Here is a 23,790-nt window from a genome sequence, read left to right on the forward strand (position 1 = left end):
ATTTTTTTTATTTTGAGACGGGAGTTTCACTCTTGTCACCCAGGCTGGAGTGCAATGGCACAATCTTGGCTCACTGCAACCTCTGCCTCCTGGGTTCAGGCGATTCTCCTACCTCAGCCTCCCAAGTAACTGGTTTTACAGGCGTGAGCCACCACGCCTGGCTAGTTTTATATTTTTAATAGAGATGGGGTTTCACCATGTTGGCCAGACTGGTCTCAAAACTCCTGACCTCAGGTCCACCTGCCTCAGCCTCCCAAAGTGCTAGGATTACAGGCGTGAGCCACCACACCTGATTTAAGCAGTTTTTAATAATCATTGACAGTTTATCCTCAGAGAGGAACCTAAATAAGACCATTACCACAGCTGAGATTGTAGTAAGTCTCTTACTCTCAACCTTTAACTACATCAAGCAGCTTCCCATCTCCCAGACAGTTGCGCCATTTCCAGGAAGAACAATTAGGGACTAGATATTCACATCTATCACTCTCCTCATGTTTGAACTCTAAATAACTTTTGTGTAATGTAAAGTTAATGGCACCTTTTTGTTCCATCTTTTCAGTATTTCTTACTGTCAAACTCTTGATGCTGCTATAACTCCAGTTTTTCTAACTTCATCTTTAGCCACTTCTTTATATTCTGGTGTACTATGACCAGAGAACATCAGATAATGAAGCTGTATCAAACACATAATTAACTTTATACATTCAGCTATTCAGAGAGAAATTGATTATAATTTCAATAAAGTAGGTGATTCCAGTTGATTTTACACTTAGGAAAAGATGGGAGAAATGTCACTCCAGTCGGTTGCAGTTCCCATGGGCCTTTCTAATAGAAAGAGCATCCTACTGCACTGTCACTCTCATGCTTAAAGATATATATTTTAGGCCAGGTGCAGTCACTTATATCTATAGTCCCCACACTTTGGGAGGCCAAGGCAGGCAAACCGTGTGAACCCAGGGCTTTGAGACCAGCCTGGGTGACATGACGAAACTCTGTCTCCGCAAAAAACACAGAAATTAGCCAGACATGGTGGGACTACTAAACCTGTAGGCCCAGCTACTTGGGAGGCTGAGGTAGGAGGATCACCTGAGCCCAGGAAGTTGAGGCTGCAGTGAGCTGTGATTGTGCCACTGCACTCCAGCCTGGGTGACAGAGTAAGACCCTATCTCAAAAAAATAAAAATACATAGTTTATACAACATGATCCCATAATACAAGCCTACTTTTCTAAATACAGACCTACTTCATTTGGTGCACAGTTGAGCAAATCATTCTGACACTGGCAGAAAAGTACGTATTAGATTTATTAAGAGATAACATGTCAATCTCAAATGTGACATCTCTTCCTAAGGGATCTTAAGAATAATTTTTACTATGAGATTTTTGTCTTATAGGTTGCCAGTTAATTACCTTGTAACTTTAATAGCAAATTGCTGTTAACTTCCAGGTTCAGAATGCCTATGGCCATTCTTCTGTAGTTTAGCACTAATATTCCAGACTGATGTTGCAGTCAGTGAGTCATTCATTTTGATATTTCTGTATGTAGATAGACTTACAGTGAATGCAGAGAGTGTTAAGCAATGTTCCTAAGTAAAAATGACAATACTGCTAATAGTCAATGTATATTTAGTCCATGATATAACACCAGTCACTGCTTAGATGTGCTTTATATTCACCATCTTACTTAATCTTCAAAATCCTGTAAGGTAGGTCCTGTTATCCAGGTGTTACTCCCGACGTAACTCCCGATGTAAATATTTCCTAAAACATGTATTCCCAGGAAAGCAGCAAAGAATCATTGCAGGGGCAAGTGCAAATTGACATACAGGCTCTAGACAAGCTGTGTTTCAAAAGTTCTCATTTAGAGGAAGGTTGTCCAGAAGTTGGAATATATTTTCCCAAGGAAATGATGTTATCACAACAAAAGCATATTTACCCATAATGTGCCTAAAGTAGTAATAACAGACCTAAACCATTTTGTGCACCAGTGTTTCCATGGAAAAATTCACTCAAGAGTTTCCCCTTGGATTGCTGTGGACACATTTCTACATCACAGGGAGAATAGGGACTCTATGCTAGAAACAGTAGAATCATTAGAAATGTTCAAATTCTGAATCTGTGGTGGCCTCCAAGGCCTTTGATGGGAGTTTATGGGAGGGAGGAGGATGGAAGAGTGAGTGAAACTGGGAACCAGGGGTCATAGGGTTAGAGGAGCTTGGGAAGGGAACAGGATAAAACCTAAGAAGGTGAAGGGTGGGTTGGGGGTTCCAGAGAGGAGAGGGAAAAGTTTCAAGAGTTTTAGGGACCCAGAATTCCTTGAGTCTAACCCCCCAGGGACTCTTCTAATCCCTCAGGCAGTTTTCTGTTACTCACTACCAGTTTCTTCTACTGACCCAAAGATTTTGCCAGCTTCTTCCCCCCTCTTTTTTTTTTTAACCACTAATACTTTGTGAAATTGAGACCAGCCCAGGGCTTTGCTCCACTCAGCTGCTCCTGAAGCAAGCACAGTGGCTCTAATGGTTTTTAACTTCTGTAAAGGAAAGAGCTTATCTTAGGCCCTCCAGAACTTTTTCACTTGGACATGAAAGAGCAGACATCAGCTACAGATGCTTTGGGAGAGTTTTCGGGTCCCATAAGGGGCTGAAATAAAATGCATGAGGATTTCAGATGTGGCTCTCCAAGGCCAAGGCTGATGGGAAAAGAGAGAAGCCTTCTGCTCCTTTCTCTCCTGCCTCTGTGGCTCCCTTGTCCTCAAAATGAAAGTGGAAAGGAGAGGGTAGGCCCCAAATTGCTTGCCAGAGGGGAGGGGCTATGAGACAGTGTGATCCTTGCGCCAGTGCTGGGCTAGAATCTTCTCAAGCGGCATGCCTCTTTCAGGGATGTAGGGACTATATGGGTACCTCAGACTCCACCTGACTCTCCAGGTGCACCTTATACCACTTTCCTCTTTACCTACTAGCCAGTGATGAGATGAATCACCTGGGCACCTGGGGCACTGTCCCCAGGCCCACCTGGAAAGCTGTGATTAACAAGTGACCCCAGGTCATTCCTGTCAAAGACGTTCAGCAAACACTGCCTATCCCCACCTCTATCCTATTCCCACCCCTATTCTATCCCCACCCCTATCCTATCCCCACCCCTATCCTATCCCTACCCCTATCCTATTCCCTTAGCTGGTCTTCAAAGGTTCCTAGGACATTCCAAGCCCCATTCTGCCTCAGAGCCATTATATATGCTATTTCCTCGTGAACCGCTCTTTCCTCTGCCTCCTCCTGGCTAATGCCTACCTCTCCTAACTTCATGACTCCCCTGAAATCTTATTTCCTCAGAAAGACCATCCTTGACCACTGTCCTCATCATCTCAACCAGGTTCCCCTGCCTCGTTCTCATAACACTGTGTGCTTTTTCTCTTTAGCACTTAGCACACAGTTTGTGTTTTATGTATTTGCTTTCATGTCTCTCCTCACTGGTACAGAACACAGGAAATGCTTAATAAATATTTCTTGTGTGAATGAATGACTGGAAAAATAGTTTCAGGAGAGAGATACTAACGGTTGGATTGGATGTTGCTCAACAAAAACAAAGAATTGAGTGTGTGAAAGCTTTGATCTCCCAGGTACAACTTTTACTCATCAACTAAAATCAAGGCAGGTGGACCCACAAAAATATTATATTATAAATATACAACAAAAATATTACAAATATTTCAACAGAATTTATAAATATTTGATGTGTGCAAAATACAGCAGCAGTGAATAAGACCAATACAGTCTCTCATTATGGAGCTTACATTCTAGCAAGGATGATGGATACTAAGCAACCAGTTACACAGTTTCATAAGTATAATTTTGAAAAATGCAAAGAAAGAATTAGAGCTGTAAGAGCCTATAACAGGGAGGCTTGACTTGGGCTGTAGGCAATCAGACCAGTTCTGGGATTTCTGAGACATGTGGCTCGGGAACCTCTGCCCAAAGAATCAAATATACTCTGTCGTATCTCTTGTCAAAGTTGGCACGAGGGGAGATGCTATGTACATTTCTCAATCTCGGGATTATTGACACCATGGAGTAGATAATTCTTTGGGGCATTTTCCTGTGTGCTGTGGGGTGCGTAGCAGTATTCCTGGCCTCTGCCCGCTAGCTGTCAGTAGCACCCCACAGTTGTGATAACTGGAGATGTTTTGACATTGCCGGATGTCCCCGGTTGGCTCAGGGGACGCATCATCTCTCCCTCCCCACTTCCCCAGTTGAAAACCACTGTTCCACATGAGACTTGCGCTTTTTTAAAAATGTGTTTTCATATGATTTATGTAAGTCAATGCCAGAAACATGATTTATTCATTCAATAAACAACTATTTATTGAGTACCAGTTATGTGTCAGGCACTATTCTAGGCACTGGAGACACAGCAATGATGAAAGCCCATGCTCTCGTGACGCTACATTTCAGTAGGAAGAAATTAACAATAAATCTCAAAATATATACTATTTCAGAAGTGTGGAGGTTGCTCATAGTTTTCTCTGATAAGGTGACATTTGAACAAAGCCTTGAAGGAAGCGAGGGAATGAGCCACAGGAGAAGCACCAAGAACAAGAAGCGAAGCCATCAGAGGGCCTGCGCCTAACCTCACCTTTCCGCCTGCAGGTCTGACCAAGCTCCTTTGTGTTTCAGAGGGTCCTCCGCAGATGCGCAGCTGAATGGACTCCAAAGCAGCCTTAACCCTGCAGCCTTTGTGCCCATCACCAGCTCCACAGGTTAGTGGGCACCAGCTCTTCTGAAGCTGGATAGGTGACAGGGAAGGTGTTGGGCTTGGCACATTCTCTCTTCTGCCTCCAAAGAGAGCCTGAGTTCAAAGAATGAAACATCCAGCCTCTTAAAGCATTGGCAAATGGGCATTTTTGTTACATGCTTCTTTAAAATAATCTTGGCGGCCTAAAATAGGCATTTTCTGGAACTAGCTTGGAGTAAATGAAACCTCACAGTCTTGTAAAATGCTATCAGATTTGCAGCATTTAATAAAAATGCCCCATATTGACTGGTATTTCACTGCTTATGTTGTATTTCCACATGTTTTATCTCTCACTTAATTCTCACACAGCCCTGTGAGTTTGATCTTATCCCCTCCACATGAGGAACAGGCTCAGAAAGTTGAGGGCTTGTTGAAAGTTGTGCGTGGATGCAGAACTGGAGCTCTGCTCTTTGATCTACGTGTTGTGCCAATGCCATGGTCTATGGACAGGTTGTTACTGACAGCCTGAAGCCTCTCAGTGTAGGTGCACACAGATAACTTAGGCGGTGTTTGGTCCAGAGATAGTTTTCTATGAATAATAATTAATAAAAATGCACTGATAAGTCAGAAAATGGAAAGAAAAACCCTTCAATTCAATTGAACAAGTATTTATTATTGAGTATCTACTCTAGAGAAAATAACGTGCTGGGCACTGAGATGCACGCAGGGTGAGCAAGGCAGTCTGCTCTCAGGGAACTTAAAGACTCAAGGAGATAGAAAAGTCAGCAGGGAATGTGCTGCAAAGTGGGTATTATTGCATGCCTGAGACACACAGAGTAACAACAGACAACATTGACTGAGGATTTGCTATGTGTCAGACACAGTTCTGAATGCTTTATGTGTAATAACTCACTTGTTCACTGAACAGGCACATAATGTAGAAACTTTATTCCCCATTGACGGCTGAAGAAATAAAGGCACAGGCAGATTATAAAACTTGTCTAAAGTCTCACAACTAGTAAGCGGTGGGGCAGTATTTGAACCTGAGCAGTCGAGCCCAGATCTTTAGGGACTGGGTACAGCTTCCTAGAGGAAAAACATCGAAGCTGACACTGGAATGTGGATGAGTCAGCCAGGAGAGGGAAGGCATGGGCAGAAGGAGTTCTAGGAAGAGAGAACAGTGCAAGCAAAGACCTGGGGGGAGTGAAAACGGGCTGTGTTCCACAGGCTTCCACGGATCAGTGTGGCTGGGGACTGGGGCATGAGCAGGGAGTAGAAAGAGAAAAGGTTGCAAGGTAGTAGGGCCAGTTTATGTTTATGAGCTATGCAGGGAACTTGGTCATTGCCCTGACAGCAATAAGGAGCCATCGAGGAATTTTAAGCAGGAGGGGGCTGGGTGGTTAGGGGTCAGGGATTGACATCATACACCTTAAAATGATTATAAGATCTCTGGGAAGCTCAGGCCAGGTGCAGTGGCTCATGCCTATAATCCCAATGCTTGGGAAGGGCAAGGCAGGAGGATCTCTTGAGACCAGCCTGGGCAACAAAGTGAGACCCTATCTCTACCAAAAAAAAAAAAGTTTTTTAATTAGCCAGGTGTGGTGGCACATGCCTGTAGTCCTAGCTACTCAAGAGGCTGAGCTGGAAGGATCACTTGAGCCCAGGAATTCAAGGCTGCAGTGAGTTGTGATCCTGCCACTGTACTCCAGCCTGGGTGACAGGGCAAGACCCTACCTCTAATTTAAAAAAAAAAAGCAGCCAGTTACTTGACTACATCCTGGGGATAATTGTATGTATCTCATAGGCTTATAGTGAGGATTAAATGAAGAAGTATATAGGGAAGGTGCTATAACTACTGTAACTACACCCAGGCCACTACTACCTCACAACCCTCTCTCTTTCCACTCCCTGCTCCTGCCCCAGTCCCCAGCCACACTGATCCCTGGAAGTATGATAGGAGTATAAGGATTTGTTCTCCACTGAAAATTTTAGAGCCTGAATTCAAGAAGTACTTGATGGGTATCTACTCACCTCACTCCTCCAAATGAAAAAAGAAAAGAAAGAATTACTAGAACATGATAGTTACTATATTTTTAAGAAAGTAAACTTTCACCTGGGATTGTTACGGACTGCAAAGTAATGGCACAAGGGAATCATGGCCAAGTGTGAAGGATTTCTGTGAGATAACCTGTTAGAACTTCTCTCCCTTTGGCTCTTCATGTTTGCTTCAGCTGGAAAGATTCACAAACCCAAGGAGATCCCTGACTATACTTCATTTGTGTGTCTAATTGATAAATTAAGTGTTGAATTGAACTTTGCATGCACTCCAGCTAAGCCAGTTGGAAACTTGGGTGGTCAGGTGGGTCATACTTGCAGCATCTTGACCGTGAATTAGTGTTTACTGACTCTTGGTAAAGTTATTTAGAAGATTTTGTGGCACTCATACTGAACTTGGTGTCAGTATGAAACCACAGAGCAAGGAAAAGAAGTTGTATTTCTTGCTGGCTTCTCATAGTGACTTTTCCCTGCTGATTCTACCTTATGGTAACAAGCAGATCATTCTTCTTACATTGTTTAGGTAGTTTATTACTTACTGTTTTTGTCACCGAGAGACTCTGGGCCTCTGAACTTTTTGGGTTTGTTTCTACTCTGATTTTTCTAGTGTTCCTGATCCTTAGTTAAAGAAACACTGAGGTGCATGATATAGTAAGCTTCAGGCATTTTCCATACTTCCCAATGAACATTTTACTTTCACAGCATTAGTAACTGAATCTGTTACAGTTATTTGTACAACTAGTAAGTAACTGCCAGGCACACCAACGTTTGAACTGCAAATCATTTGTTTTCTATATTACAAGTAGATTTCAAGCCGTTCTAGGGGTTCAGAAGGATATCCTACAAAAAGGAGATTAGGTTGCTAGTAGCAGCATTTTTCTGTAAACCCACAAGAAAGAAGAATAACTCTCATAATAAGTCTAAAAGTTTACACCTCTGCCTGAGACCTGGTAAGTGTGTGCCTATGTAGGAATCCCTGAACCATCTTTGAAAGGCATTTAGCCCATCTGGTCCAGTTAATTCAATCCATTAAACATGATATTGAGTCCATGACTATAGCAGAAGTCTGTTTTCTCATTCTTTAACTCTTCCCGTAAGTCTTGTCAGCCAGGCTTTCGGCTCTGTGAGTGTTTCTCTAGCAGTCTGAATGAGATAGTGGTTCATCCTGGGGCACTGCTGAAAAACAACTCAGAGTCCTTTCCTGTTGATGGTGGCTTAATGGCATTCTTGGTATTATGAACATTAAATGAGATAGTGAATTGAAAGCTCCTAGCAGAGTGCCTGGAGTACTCCATGAATGTGGCTTTTCCTTGACTTTCCAACCTCAGGCTTTATATTCGTAGTTTGCTATGGAAGGGAAGGTTTAGAGTCAGCAAATATGGAAACTTGAGAAGCAAGCTGGAGTGAGAGCTCTTGGCCCAAAGCCAGAGTCATTGGCCTTCCTTCTTTATAACTGTGGTGTTCTTCTTGAGTTCTGAAGTGGTGATGGTAAACTAAAATAGCAGAGAGCAACAGATTAGATAACTGACATTTCTCTCATGCTGATTTGATAATGTAAACTACCATTACCGTAGGAGTCTGAAGCCACAGCAGCTGCCCTCATCCCTGCCCCTTAGCTTCTGCCTAAGCCTTTCCTGTTCTGGAGCCCAACCTCTCCCTCCTTTTATTTTTAAGCTCTTACTAGTCTGCAGTTGGTGGAAGGGACCTTACCACCTTTAGAAAATCAATGATGGATTTCATTTGCAAGCAGTGAGCAGTGTCCTTATTAAATGTTCTCTGTTTCTGGCCCTAGTAAAATGCACTATAGCTTTGTGCTTTTTGGATGGGGATGGAGCAACAGCACATCAGTGTGATTCTGACTGCCCACTTCATTGGATCCCTGAGACAAACAAGAGAAAGGAACATTATTATGTAGTAAACGCCGTGGAGCTAAAACCCTAAGGATCTAGATGTCACTTTAACTTTCAAGTGAAATTACTTGCCTGGCAGCTCTCAACAGAATGACCTATTTTCATGATCAGATTCTTGCTCTTTTCACCATGTGTTGTATAGTTTTTGGAGCTCCTGGGTGGATCTGGAGTATAATCGCATAAAACTGAAAATAAGGAGTGTCCTATCCCCCTGATTGCTCCCGAGATTTTCTCTCCAGAGCCAGAGGGGTAAGAATTTGGGTTGATCACCCACTTTTACGCTGTTCGAAAGCAAAAGAGAGACTGTGAATTGGAATTTGGCAGGAAGTGGGGTGGCGGTATCTGGGGGGACAGTGATCCCCTTAACCTAGTTTTAGGTTTTACCTTGTGTCCTTTGGGCCAAAATCAAACGTAGTGTTAAATAGGGGTTCTTTTTTCCATTTTTCAGGATCTTTGGACGCTCCCCAAGTTATTTTCGCCAGATCCAAACCCTTGCCCACACAATCTGGAGCCCTTGCTACAGTTATAGGACAGAGAAAATCAAAGTCGGTGAAGTCAGGGCCAATTTAAGGTAACAGTAAGAATAAGAGCATATTTTTATCATTTTCACTTGCTGACTTTATACTACAGCAAGAGACTTAGTAGCTACCAAAAGAAGGTCTAGCTTCTCAAAATGACAGTGAAGTTGGGGCTTTATAAACCAAAGCTTAGGAGGACGCTCCAAAACTGGGTCAAAGTTGAGCTCCGAACAGTTTGCTCCTATAATGGTCTACCAGTAGGTGGCGCTGTGGCAGTAAGAACTTTCTCAGAAACTATTACTGGAGGCTTTTGTTTTAAAATACGAGGATTTTGAGACAGTTCAAATAAAGAAACTAAAACCATAATTGAGTTATCACAAAGTATAACATAATATATGGGAAAACATGATATTTGAAGGTCAAGTTGCAGTAGTTGCAAAAGAGAATGGATATTTATTATTAAAGAAGGCTTTTAGACTAGAATTTATAAACTGGACTTTCAGATTATGGGAGGGAGGGAGGGAACACATTTTTTTTTCAAATTTTGGTGAGGTTGATGAATTGTGTTTTTGCTGAGTTACTTAAATAAACATATGCTATAATTAGCAGCAAAACAAACTATAAACCTCATCCTCCATCCAACTAAAAAAAGCTCACACATTGAAGGCATGGTCTAACTTAATTTTGTGAAGCTGTTTCCACACTTCACCAGCACTGCCATCAGTATTTTGTTCCCAGCCATGGCCTTCAAACTTTTCCAGAAAATTCTGAGAAACTTCAAGGCTTTGGTAATTCCTTTCCTCTTTGTTCTGCCCTGCACACTAAAGCATTAATGGCTCACCTGCCACGAGGCTAATACTCTTCTTACCTCTGGGGGAATATTTATTAACTTATTTGAGAAGCATTATTCATCAAAATACCCCAGGAGTGCAAAAGAGAGAGGAAAATTATTTACCCACCACAGGATTCATTTACATTGGATCAGCAAGCTGCAAATATCTTTCCCTAGCCCATCTAAACTCTTTCCAGAAAAGAATGAGAAGAGAGAAGGGAACACCAAATCCATGGCTTGGTCATCTACCAAAATGTACCGGAGACACTGAAAACAACCAGAGTTCTATTGGTAATTCTTAGCCAGTGGCCCTTTAATTCTGATACTAAGCAGCCTGTCCAATGATGAACAACTAATAAAATATAGAAGACTAAAGCAAGAAGGTCAGTATTTCCCTCAGGAGACTGGCAGCCAGAAGAACGAATGTGACATCAAGCTCCAAGCTAAACTGATGGCCTGCCAAGAAGTACTCATGTCCATCCGCTTCTAGGACTGTGATACTTGGACCTGCCACAGTTATAATATCACTTTCCTTGAACCTCGTTCATTAGTATCCTTTACAATCCACCCTGAACATTACATGGCAAAATGGGACGATCAGCAAAAGAAGCCTTGGGAAAGAGCCCGTTTCTCAACATTTTGCTCTCTGTTGCAGATACAGCCCTGCTGAGCCTGAGCTGTGTATAAGCTAGGGATGGCTGATGCTATGCTTTGTGATTAACTGAGGCGATGAGACAGCATGTGTGTATGGATAAAGAGGACAGAGTGGGTCAGAGGGTCTCAGAAGTCCAGCTCCTATGGTGCACCGTCACTGCTGGGAAGCTGCAGAGGCAGGCCCACCAGCCTGGCATGTGGCCGATGGCAGTGGGCTGCATCTCTTGAGCAGAAGAATTAGGTCATTTACAAAGTGAGGAAGCAGAACCCCACAGGTCTCAGCCCATCACTGAAGCATGCTTTCTTTTTATTGCAAATGCAGGGTAGACAGCAGAGGTCCCTTCAACCATAATCACAAACGAATGTCATCACCAGCCATGACAGTCCTAGAACCTCTTCATATGTGGCTTTGGAAAGGCAGTCAGGTTAGAGAGTTTGAGTTGTGTTTGCATTACATGTTTTATAAAACTGAGAAAAGCATCAGTTGTCCTTAATAGAGTAGAGGGAGCTATGCCGAAGGATATTAGGAACAAAGCCTGTGTATGACCCCTGTATGCTACCCAGGGCAAGTGTCATATTTACATATCTACATTGTTCTTTGTTTTCTTCCATTATGTATTTGTTCATCAGAGGGCTAATTATATTAACTATATTTTCTTATTTTCTATATTTTTTTGTTTGTTTGTTTGTTTGAGACAGGGTCTTGCTCTGTTGCACAAGTTGGAGTGCAGTGGTGTGGTCACGGCTCACTGCAACCTCCGCCTCTTGGGATCAAGCAATTCTCCCACCTCAGCCTCCTGACTAGCTGAGACTTCAGGCATGTGCCATGATGCCCAGCTAATTTTTCATATTTTTAGTAGAGATGGGGTTTTGCCATATTGCCCAGGCTGGTCTCGAACCCCTGGGCTCAAGCAATCCACCTGCCTTAGCCTCCCAAGGTACTGGTATTACAGGCGTGAACCACCACACCTGGCCATTTTCTATATTCTTAGTGCCCTGGCATTTGGGATCCTTGCAGACCCAGGGGAAAGAGTGCCTTTCACAGGGCTAGTTAATTCCTAAATGTAATAACAACTTGTCCATGAGCATACCTTTTATACGCAAACCAGCCAGTCCCAAGTACCTACTCTCAACCTCCTTATCAAACTTTCACACACCAACCCAAAATTTCCCCTGCCCTCAGTCATCTCAGGGCCAGGTACCAAGCAACTGGATACCATCCCTGTACCCCGAAGCCCCTGGAATTATCCAAACTAGCCAATCCAGCCAATCCAAAGCTGTTTAATTGCCCTGCCTTGCCTTTCCTGGTGGAAGCCCCAGCAAAGGTTCTGACCTAGGCTTTACCCCCACTGCTGTCTTCTGCCTCCAGACTGACTCTGATGAGTTCACTGTGACCCTGATTAGTGTGCAGTGACCCCTCCCTGGGAGCCGTCAGAATAAACAATACCTTCCTTCCGAGCCTTGTTTCTGTTTTCCTACTGTGGCCACACCAGCTTCACCATACCATGTCCAGCATGTACATTCTAAGAACAAACATCAAGAGGACAAATACCTTTAACTTGTAATACCAGGAACCAGGAAGAAACATGAATTAGGTTTACATCACCCAGTTCTAAGCAACTGGGCATAGCACTTCATCCGTAGCCTGTATTACACAAGTGATGTTTTAACAGTATGTGGTTTGCTGGCATTGACCTGGCTGTAGCCACACAAGAAGGATGTGAATCCCTCTACATGGCAAAATCACCTGGCTGTCAGCCACTGAAGTGCATGCTTTCCTGTCCTGAGGCCTCTTGCATTTCATTTAGTAACTGTTTCTACATTCAGAAACAAAACTCAAGTATAGCTGAACAACGTGGTTGGAAGTGAGGAAGAAGGCAGCCTGGCTTTTAGTTTGGAGGAAAGAATAGGGGTCCTTCTAAGAATCCATCCAAAAGGGGTTCATTGGCCTTAAAGAAAACCAGAGAATTCCATTTCTGAAATGGATTAAGAAATAGGCTACGAAAGAAGATAACATCTGAAAATTGATATTTTTCTCTTGCTGAACTGGCAAAATCCCAAGAGAGGAGTGATGATTCTTCAGTTGTTAACAATTACTACTTTGTTATAAAGAGACACGGAAAGTACAGTGGCCCCTTTCTCAAATTACACTTACATTACAGAAGCACACACACCTCCTGGAAAAAAATGCCTGGCAGCCTGGATTGTTAGAGTTGTGCCTACCCCTGCATCTTGCTGCAGAGTTGTGTGGTCCTGTGTAATATCCATGCACTTTGGGCGGAAGATCTAGTCTATTCTTGCAGTCCTGAACTGGGCAAGTAACCAGCATAAGGCTGCCTTTCTTTCTGTGTTTATACATCTCACTCCAGGTTATCGATCTGTTCACTGTGAACCCACACCTTATAGCCACATACCTTTGCTTTACTGTCCTCATATCCTCAGGGCATAATTGCTCCTGAAAGTTCTAAAGAAAGAAAATGACATGCTAAGCCACACCTGTCTTTGGAAAAAGCAAGCTTTCCACACGGAAATATTTACACCTCTGCTTACCTGATCTGTGGAGTTTGAACCAGGTCCCAAAAAGTGTAGGTGGATAATGGCAGGGCTTGGAGAATGATGACTTGAAGTGTATTGCCCTGTTGGCATGATTTGTATTGATTTTTTATCCTTTATTCTTTCAAATTGTGATTATAAAGAAAAGACTCAGATTCTCTTAAGTCCTCAAAATGAAGAGCATCACTAAAACACTAAAACTAAAACAGTGGTCTCTTCTACTCCTTTGTTCTCGTCTTTTGAACATGCAGGTATTTCCAGTTTGCACCATAGGTGTCAAGGGGCTCCCTTCTCTTAAAACTTGAATCCAGGTTATGCAGGGCTTTTTGTTGTTGTTGGGGCGTGGGTGGTGGTTTTTGTTTCTGGTTTTTTTTTTTTTTTTTTTTGAGTCAGAGTCTTGCTCTGTCACCCAGCCAGACTGGAGTGCAGTGGCGTGATCTCAGCTCACTGCAACTTCCACCTCCCAGGTTCAAGCGACTCTCGAGCCTTCACCTCCCGAGTAGCTGGGATTACCGGCATGCGCCACCATGCACGGCTCATTTTTTTGTATTTTTAGTAGAGACTGTGTTTCACCATGTTGGCCACGCTGGTCTCGAACTCCTGACCTCAAGTAATTTGCCCACCTCAGCCTCCCAAAGTGCTAGGATTACAGGTGTGAACCACCGCGCCGCGCCAGCCTGGTTATGCAGTTATTTGATACCAGAGAGGAGTAGCTTGAATGTGTGGACTTGCCTTAGCTATAATAAAACATAGCCTCTATCCCCATTATAAAACGGGGAAGAAGATAGAAAACCAACCTGATTTTAAGATGATGAGGTGAAGAAAAGGTCAGCTGCTTAGAAGCTGCTATAGTAGTATTATTTAGTTGGTTGGTGTTAGAAGAATCACTCTCTTTTTTAATATCTAATGGACTGAAAAGTGAGAGTGAGGTATTTTCCTTCCCCTTTTATTTATTTGTAATTTGTTTCCCAGGGAAATTAAGACTTGTAACAAGCCCAAGTGAAGATATTTTGGAATGTGACAAGAGAGTTTTTTAACTTATGCATGAGCTTCAAACTATATTAGGCAATGAATTATTGATAGTTTTTAATCAGATATTGGAATATGGAATTTTCAAAATCACAACTCAGAAAAATGACCACTCACAGGCCTTCCATTTTATATTTATTGATCCTTTTTAGTATTCTCCAAAATTAATCATCATTGTGCATGTGTGCAAGTATACTTATACTTCTCTTTCTGCAGAGGATTTGAGTGTCCACAAGAGCCTTCTGATGATCCAGAGGAGAGAGACCCTCAGTTTCCCTCTGGAAGGGAAGTTTTTGTGCATGAGCACAGGGAGGAATCAGCCTTGAGAGCCAGAGCTCATGAAAACCTGAAGCCTTGCTGAGAGAATCAGCAGCTCTACTGGCTGAACAGCAGCTCTGGTTAGCCCATCCCCATGGCCCGGTCATTTTCTGGCTCCTCCGCAGCCAGCTTCCATTGTTGTCTAGGCTGACAGCTCCGCCCTACTCATGATGTGACCTCTCTCTGTGGGATTGTTTCTCTCTCTCTCTCTTTTTTTTTCACATTCAGTTTTCAGAAGACAAAATCAGAATACTTCCCATTCATTCCTCCAGCAAAGTGCCCCTGGCGGGGGCAGAGCTCTCTCTCCCAGGCTTTAACTGACCTAAATAAAGTGGGTGGCAGCTGCCTTCCAGAGAGATGTCAGCCTGGTACTAGGGTAGTATGATTGTGTGATACAAAGCTGCCAGTGTATGCATGTGTGACCATTTCTTCAGATGGGATTGTAGTTAGGCAGGTACAGCATAGTCATTTCATGTCCAATATAGTGTCTTAAAATATAAAACGACATGCAATAAAATAACAAGATATAAAGAGAAAGTCAGGGCCAAAAAACAAGATAATTCCAATTTTTCAAATATCAGGCTAAATAAACTTATTGTCATTGAGGTGAAATTTGGTTCTAAGTCTCCTAATAGGCAGGGCAAACAGGGAAACATGATAAATTGGAGTATATAGTTCTCACAATCAAAAAGGAAGAAATGCTCCAGGGAAAGTCAAGATTTTTCCTAGTATTGATTCTAAAGGAAGTATTTTACATACTTTATATAGAAGACACCTAATAAAGTAGTAGTCAACTGCTAATGAACTATTAAAAAATAGTCAATAGTAGCTTCTCGGTCAACAAGCCAACAGAGCGCTGTGTTTCACATGCCTACTCCTTGGCGTGGTGAACTATACAAAGATAAAATAGTATAGTACATGCCAATGAAGACAGTTTTGTGAGGGGACAAAAATAATATAGTCCAAGTCTCTTTGTGGTCTTCATAATCCAAGGGTAAGATAATGGTTATTTAGAGGATGGGGTGAATTGCATGTGTCTTAGGCAATCCTAAATATAACTTCTCTCAATTGATTGCTTGATAAGAACTAGTTGTGCTGTTAGGCAAGGATCCAGATACCTGGTCTTTTATCTTACTGTTTGAAGATGCATCTATTAATATATGCTTGGGAAAGCAGGTGGCAGAGGTAACATCTTCTGAAAGCTTTGGCAGCTAAGCAGTATTCTCTCTCTATCATGTGGCATGTTGATTGTCTGCTCCTCGATTCCCATACACAGTTTCCTCTGCCTAGGCACCATGTCCCCCCTTTTGCCCCCTCCCTCCCCAGTATGACTAATTCCTATTTGTCCTCAACCCCTTTTCTCCTGTCTAGCCCTGCCCTATGTTAATCTGATTTAGATGCTTTTGACTCTGCTCTTTAAAACTCTGTGATTACCTCTGTCATGGCTTTTACAACATTCTAGGATCTTTATGGTTACTTAACTGTTCCCTCTACTAAGCTTGGAATTTCCCGGAATGCAAGGATCAGGTCCAAGTGGACTCTGAAACTCTAGGGCCTAGCATAGTGCCCAGCCTGTAGTAGGGGCTTAAGAAGTCCCAATTAAGAAAACAACAACAAAAAATAATAGGGTGACAAAAATAAAAAGGAAATTCTGCTTGAATAGATGAATGAGTAAATTTTCATATTTCTGCCTTTGTTTATTCTTCTACTGACATTTGGAATACCTGCCTACATATGCAAATTCTTCCTGTTCTTAGGCCAAGCTCAGTGGCTCACACCTGTAATCTCAGTACTTTGGGAGGCCGAGGTTGGCAGATCACTAGAGGCCAGGAGGTCAAGACCCGCCTGGCCAACATAGCGAAACCCTGTCTCTACTAAAAATACAAAACTTAGCTGGGCGTGGTGGCACACATCTGTAGTACCAGCTACTCGGTGGCTGAGGCAGAAGAATTGCTTCAGTCCCGGGAGGCAGAGGTTGCAGTGAGCCAAGATCGTGCCACTGCGCCGCTCTAGCCTGGGTGACAGAGGAAGACTGTCTAAAAGGCAAAAAAAAAAAAAATTATCTCCTAAGGATCCAGTTAAGTTTTTTGTTTTGTTTTGTTTTTGTTTTTGTTTTTGTTTTGAGATGAGTCTCGCTCTGTCACTCATTTATCTTGTCGTTTAAAAAATTCCTAGAGACCTACAATTTATATCACAAAGGTGTTGTCTTCTTTTATCACTGCTTGCTTTTTGGGTGAACTGTGTCTTCAATAAGACCATAAACTTTTTGAGAGCAGAATTAATATCTGTATGTTTCTTGAATCCCTAGTAACACCCAAAATGTTTTGTTACCTTGTATTGTAGACCCTAAAGAAAAGAACACATACATATGTAAAACTTTTCTGAAAAATGGTCCATTTCCTCTGTTCTCCTAGATTTAAGTAAAATGCCTAACCTCAGAAGATAAAATCTTCTAATGAAGATTTCATAAATAATGCATTTTATTATTAAACAATCTTCAAAATCAGAATAACCTTCTTTATAAATTACCTGGTGCTTCTATCCCATTTCTTGCAATATTGTAAAACTACTTCCTGTAAAATAATTAATGATTGATCACTGCTCTTTAGATAACAATATCTGCTGCACATTCACAACCTTACTATGACTTGTTACATTGTAGATTTCAGTATGAAGATGTTCCATTTTAGACCACATTCAAGAATCTCATTATAAGGGAACAAAGTTAAAATGAGATTGAGTTTATTTGGAAAACATTAGCTTTCAGCTTTTTTTTTCCCCCTCTATACCACCTAACTAACTGGAATTGTTTATTGCACAGATCAGATTTTTCTTTTGAATACTGAACGGTCTTTTGTATTATCTCTGAATTCACCATGAATTCTTTAGGTTCCTCTTAAGTTGTATAGTACCTGAAAGTGAACACCACACTCTAATATTAGAGATCTGACAGGTGTTGAGCGTTGTGTAAAATTTATCATCATGGTTCTGGAGTCATATGTTACACTTTAAATGTGCACAGTATTCCCAGAAACAAAACCGAAGTTCTCTCGACCCTTACTTGTTACCTTCCTGGCTTCCTTTTGCTTCACAGGGCCATGTAGCATTACCACTGCTGTTGTCAGAATACCTAAGTTTTGTAAGAATTCCAGATTGCAGGGTGGAAAGATCATAACTATGAAGTTAGACTGACCTGTGTGGGCTCTGTCACTGCCCAGTTGGCAACTTTAGGTAAATCACTTAACCTCTTTCAGCCTCAGTTTCCTCATCTATACAATAAGCATAAAAATATCAATCCTGCAGGATTGGGATATAAAGATTATAGATTGCCTCAACAGCAACAGCAAAAATTCCTGTATAAAAATGGGCTTGAATACACATTCAAAGAAGATATGCAGATAGCTAGTAGGCACATGGAAAGATGCTCAACATCCCTAATCATAAGAGAAATGCAAATCAAAACCCATGGTGAGGTACCACCTCACACCTTTAGGATGGCTACTATTAAAAAAGCAAAAAATAAGCCGGGCATGGTGGCTCCTGCCTGTAATCCTAGCACTTTGGGAGACCAAGGCAAGAGGATCACTTGAGGCCAGAAGTTCAAGGCCAACCTGGGCAACATAGTGAGACACTGTCTCTACAAACAATAAAAACAATTAGACAAGCATGGTTGCACACACCTGTAGTCCCAGCTACTTGGGAGACAGAGGCTGGATTGCCTAAGCCCAGAAATTCAAGACTACAGTGAGATGTGATTGGGCCGCTCTGCTCCAGCCTGGGTGACAGAGCAAGACTGTCTCAGGAAACAGAGAGATAGAGAGGGATGAGGGGAAGAGAGAGGGAGGGGAGAGGGAAGAAGGGAAGAAAGGAAGGAAGGAAGAAAGAAAGGATGGAAGGGAGGGAGGGAGGAAGGGAGGAAAAAAGGGAGGGAAGAAGGGAAGGGAGGAGCAAAAACTAACAAGTATTGGGGAAGATGTGGAGAAATTGGAACCCCGGTGTACTCTTGGGAATGTAAGATGGTGCAGCCACTATGAAAAACATTATGGTGGTTCCTCAAACAATTAAACATAGAATTACTGGCCAGGCACAGTGGCTCATGCCTGTAATCCCAGCACTTTGGGAGGCTGCGACAAGAGGATTACTTGAGGCCAGGAGTTCAAGACCAGCCTGGGCAACATAGTAAAGCCTTGGTTCTACAAAAAATAAAAAAGTAGCCAGGCACAGTGGTGCATGCTTATAGTTCTACCTCCTTGGGAGACTGAGCTGGGAGGATCACTTGAACTGGGAGGTCGAGGCTGCCATGATCCATGATCACACCAGCGCACTCCAGCCTGGGTGACAGAGCGAGACTCTGTCTCAAAAAAACAAAAAAAATTGAATTACCATATGATCCAGCAATTTCACTCTGTGTGCGTATGCCCAAAAGAATTGAAAGCAGACACAAAAACAGGTATTTGTATCCTCCTAACAGCATTATTCACAGTAATCAAAAGACAGAAGCATCCCCAGTGTCCGTCAGCAGATGAATGAGTCAACAAAATGTGGGTCTGTATATTCAATGAAATACTATTCAGCCTTCAAAACAAAGGAAATTCTGCAATAAGCTACAACATGGAACCTTCAGGACATTATGCTAAGTGAAATCAGCCAATCACAAAATGACAAGTACTGTATGATTCCACTAATACAAAGTATCTAAAATAGTCAGAATCGGAAAGGTAGAAAGTAGAATGGTGGTCAGCAGCGGGTGGGAAGAGAGGGAAATGGGACGTTTTTGTTTAATGGGCACAGAGTTGCAGTTTTACAGGATGTAGAATTCTGGAGATGGATGATGGGATGGTCGTGCAGCATGAATGCACTTAATGCCACTGAACTATACACTTACAATTGTTAGGATGGTAAAGTTTATGTTACCTGTATTTTGCCACAATTTTTAAAGAAATATTATAGATTGTGTGTGTATTATACCCCAGATTAGGTGATTTTTTTTCTCGATTTTGCTTTTGAGGAAACTAAGGCGGAGAGAAGTTAAGTAGCTTGTCCAAGCCACACAGTCAGTGATGGAGCTGAAATTCAAACCCAAACAGTTTTTTTCCAGAATCTGCTGAACTGCCTCTTCATCTGAAAACTCTGGGCCCCTCAAGGTGATTTCATTTTATCAGCTTCCTTTCCTAATGGAGCTGAGCGGCTGGTGATCAGGCCCCGAGGCCTCCGCCTCCCTGCAGTGTCTGGTTGTTATCTCAAATGGCTCATTAGGGGGATGCCTGGCAGTAGGGGGCATATGTAGTTTAGGCTGGCTGTCTCTTTATCCAGCGATTTAACTTTCCCTTATTTAGATGGAGCCAGGCGTGGAAAGGGAAAGATAAGGAGCAAGGTGAGCTTTCTGCCTCTGCTCCCCTGGGTGGTGGTGATGGTGGTGGTGGTGATAGTGGTGATCTTTCCCACATGCCCGAACCGCCTTTGAAGGGACAGCAGTTCTGATTGGCAGAGGAGACATGGATGTGGATGAAGCTCTGCAGCAGAGGGTGGAGCTGAAGTGGGGAGGTAGGAGGTGGGGGAAAAACGAGACGGCTTGGGAATCACCCCTGGATTAGTTAAGAGAACATTCCCTGCAGGTAACAGAAACTCAGAGAAATCAGTGGCAGGGTAAGTAAGGGATTTATTTTTCTCCCAAGTCAAGAAGTCTGGAGACAGGAGGTCCAGGGCTAGTGCTGCTCTTCAGAGACATAACTGAGGAGCCAGGCTGCTCTCTTTCTGCTCTACTAACTCTAATGCATTGGCTTTCATTTTGCTGGTCATAAGATGTTTCTGTTCCTACTGGCATTGTGTCCATGTTCCAGTGAGAAGAGGGGGAAGGGCAAAAGACAGATGCCAGCTCAATCTGTCCCCCTTTCAAAAACACTTTCTTGGAAGCCCAGCAGTTCTAACTACCATATCATTAGCCAGCACTGGCTCCCTTGCCTACTTCTCCTTAGCAACAGAGGTGTCTAGAGAGGTGGTCTTTTCGCTGGGCACATTGCCTTCCCAGTCAGATCTGGGCTCTTTTATTGAGGAAGAAGGGGGAATGGCTAATGATATACATCTACTGGTTTCAATCACAGCATGTTTCCTTTCCAGAGACTCCACCCCTGCTGGAGGGAGTTCGTCACACTTCTGCAGCCCCTCTACCACCAGCTTCTTGACTGCTCTAAATAGATATGTCGTTCCTTGACCCAAATTTGCCCCAGTCCTGTCTGCTAGTACATGGGGTTGGGGGTCCCTGTTACCTTTCGGTTATAGTAACACATGAGAGCCGTCATGTTTCTGAAAGTGTTTAAAAGGTCACCAGAAATGAGGAAGATGGAAAAAATGAGCCATAGGGAAAAAAAGTACCCTATAAATACACTTACTAAAATTACAAATTTGCTCTAAGTACAATATAAATTTATGACATACCACATTCATTCACATAAATTATTTACTATTTGATTATCCTTCAGCTGAATAATGACTATGTATACTCTTAAATTATGGAGATTATTATTGTTATAACTTTAATTTTATTGTGATAGTAAATTCTGTTCACGAATGTTGTCTTCCTAAGATTTGCTCACAGTGCATGCAGCTGCTTCAAACACTGAGACAAGTTATTAATGATTCCTGTTCCATTCAAAGAAAAGCTTCTGACCAGGTGCAGTGGCTCACACCTGTAATCTCAGCACTTTGGGAGGCTGAGGCAGGCGGATCAAGAGGTCAGGAGTTCAAGACCATCCTGGCCAACATGGTGAAACCCTGTCTCTACTAAAAATACAAAAATTAGCTAGGCGTGGTGGCGCATGCCTGTAATCCCAGCTACTCGGGAGGCTGAGGCAGGAGAATCACTTCAACCAGGGAGTCAGAGGTTGCAGTGAGCCGAGATCACGCCACTGCACTCCAGCCTGGCTCCAGAGCGAGACTATCTCAAAAAGAAAAGAAAAGCTTGCTTGTGCTCAGGTCTTTGCTGAGATTCCCCAAAAAGAATAGGACAGGGGCCTGGTAACTTGAAAAATTCAAAACAGAAGTTCACTCAGTAGGATTGAGTCATAATTTTAAAAAAAGGATTTTAATCTAATAGTGAGTATAAAGCTACAGTAACCAAAACAGTATGGATGGACTAGAATTAAATGTCCAGAAATAAACTCATATATCAAATGGTCAATTGATTATTCAGTGGACTAGTCTCTTCGACAACTATTCAGTGGTACCAAGACACTTCAGAGTCTCTTCAACAACTGGCACTTGAACAGTTGGTTATCCACGTGCAAAATAGTGAAGTTGTACCCCTGTTTTACATCTAAACAAATATTAACCAAAAATTGATTAAATGCCTACATGAAAGGGCTAAAACTATAAAATTCCTAGAAGAATACATAGGAATAAATCTTCACGTCCTTGGATTAGGCCACTGTTTCTTAGGTGTGATACCAAAAAGCACAAGCAACAACAAAATTAGGCAAGTTGGACCTCATCAAAATTTTTAAATTGTGTGCTTCATTGGATACCACCAAGAAATGTGATGGACAAGCTAGGTGTGGTGGTGCACACCTGTAATCCCAGCATTTTGGGAGGCCAAGACAGGCGGATCACTTGAGCTCAGGAGTATGAGACCAGCCTGGGCAACATGGCAAAATCCCATCTCTACTAAAAATACAAAAATTAGCCAGGCATTTTGGCTCACGCCTGTAAGTCCCAGCTACTGGGGAGGCAAAGGTGGGAGGAATGCTTGAGCCCAGGAAGTAGCGATTGCAGTGAGCTGAGATTGTGCCACTGCACTCCAGCCTGGGTGAGAGTGAGATGCTGTCTCAAAAACAACAACAAAACGAAATGTAAAAGACAGCCCACAGAGTGGCAGAAAAATATTTGTAAATCATTTATATGGCAAGGGAGTTGTATCCAGAATATATACAGATCTCTTATAGCCCAACAATAAAAAACCAACCCAATTTTTTTTTTTAATTTAAGTTCTAGGGTACAAGTGCACAACGTGCAGGTTTGATACATAGGTATACATGTGCCATGTTGGTTTGCTGCACCCATCATATTTCTCCTAATGCTATTCCTTCCCCAGTCCCCCACCCCCCGACAGGTCCTGGTGTGTGACGTCTCCCCGCCACCGCCCCTCCGTGTCCAAGTGTTCTTATTGTTCAATTTCCACCTATGAGTCAGAACATGCAGTGTTTGGTTTTCTGTCTTTGTGATAGTTTGCTGAGAATGATGGTTTCCAGCTGCATCCATGTCCCTGCAAAGGACATGAACTCATCCTTTTTTATGGCTGTATAGTATTCCGTGGTGTAAATGTGCCACATTTTCTTAATCCAGTCTATCATTGATGGACATTTGGGTTGGTTTCAAGTCTTTGCTATTGCAAATAGTGTCGCAATAAACATACGCGTGCATGTGACTTTATAGTAGCATGATTTATAATCCTTTGGGTATATACCCAGTAATGGGATTGCTGGGTCAAATGGTAATTCTAGTTCTAGATCCTTGAGGAATCTCCACACTGTCTTCCATAATGGCTGAACTAATTTACACTCCTACCAGCAGTGTAAAAGTGTTCCTATTTCTCCACATCCTCTCCAGCATCTGTTGTTTCCTGACTTTTTAATGATTGCCATTCTAATTGATGTGAGATAGTATCTCAATGTGGTTTTGATTTGCATTTCTCTGATGACCAGTGATGATGAGCATTTTTTCATGTGTCTGTTGGCTGCATAAATGTCGTCTTTTGAGAAGTGTCTGTTCGTATCCTTTGCCCACTTTTTGATGGGGTTGTTTGTTTGTTCCTTATAAATTTGTTTGTGTTATTTGTAGATTCTGGATATTAGCCCTTTGTCAGATGGGTAGATTGCAAAAATTTTCTCCCATTCTGTAGGTTGCCTGTTCACTCTGATGATAGTTTCTTTTGCCATGCAGAAACTCTTTAGTTTAATTAGATCCCATTTGTCTATTTTGGCTTTTGTTGTCATTGCTTTTGGTGTTTTAGTCATGAAGTCCTTGCCCATGCCTATGTCCTGAATGGTATTGCCTAGGTTTTCTTCTAGGGTTTTTATGGTTTTAAGTCTAACATTTAAGTCTTTAATCCATCTTGAATTAATTTCTGTATAAGATGTAAGGAAGGGATCCAGTTTCAGCTTTCTTCATATGGCTAGCTAGTTTTCCCAGCACCATTTATT

At 42.3% G+C, this 23,790-nt stretch overlaps 1 protein-coding gene across 50 annotated transcripts in view; it reads left to right on the top strand.

Annotated features, from left to right (window-relative positions):
- Positions 1 to 23,790, top strand: part of TTLL5 (tubulin tyrosine ligase like 5) — a 291,003-nt gene that overhangs the window by 230,035 nt on the left and 37,178 nt on the right. For 20 of the 50 annotated variants that reach the window (XM_073997878.1, XM_073997882.1, XM_073997883.1 and 17 more), the window contains one exon: positions 4,670 to 4,752. The exons of 14 other annotated variants lie outside the window; for them this stretch is intronic. In XM_073997878.1, coding sequence (XP_073853979.1) covers positions 4,670 to 4,752 — 83 coding nt within the window. Of the gene's footprint in view, positions 1 to 4,669; positions 4,753 to 9,140; positions 9,264 to 23,790 lie in introns of those variants that run through there. 16 more of the 50 variants (XM_005561828.5, XM_073997904.1, XM_005561831.5 and 13 more) reach the window with 1 other exon arrangement.

Source organism: Macaca fascicularis, chromosome 7 (genome assembly GCF_037993035.2).
Source record: "Macaca fascicularis isolate 582-1 chromosome 7, T2T-MFA8v1.1".
NCBI lineage: Eukaryota > Metazoa > Chordata > Mammalia > Primates > Cercopithecidae > Macaca > Macaca fascicularis.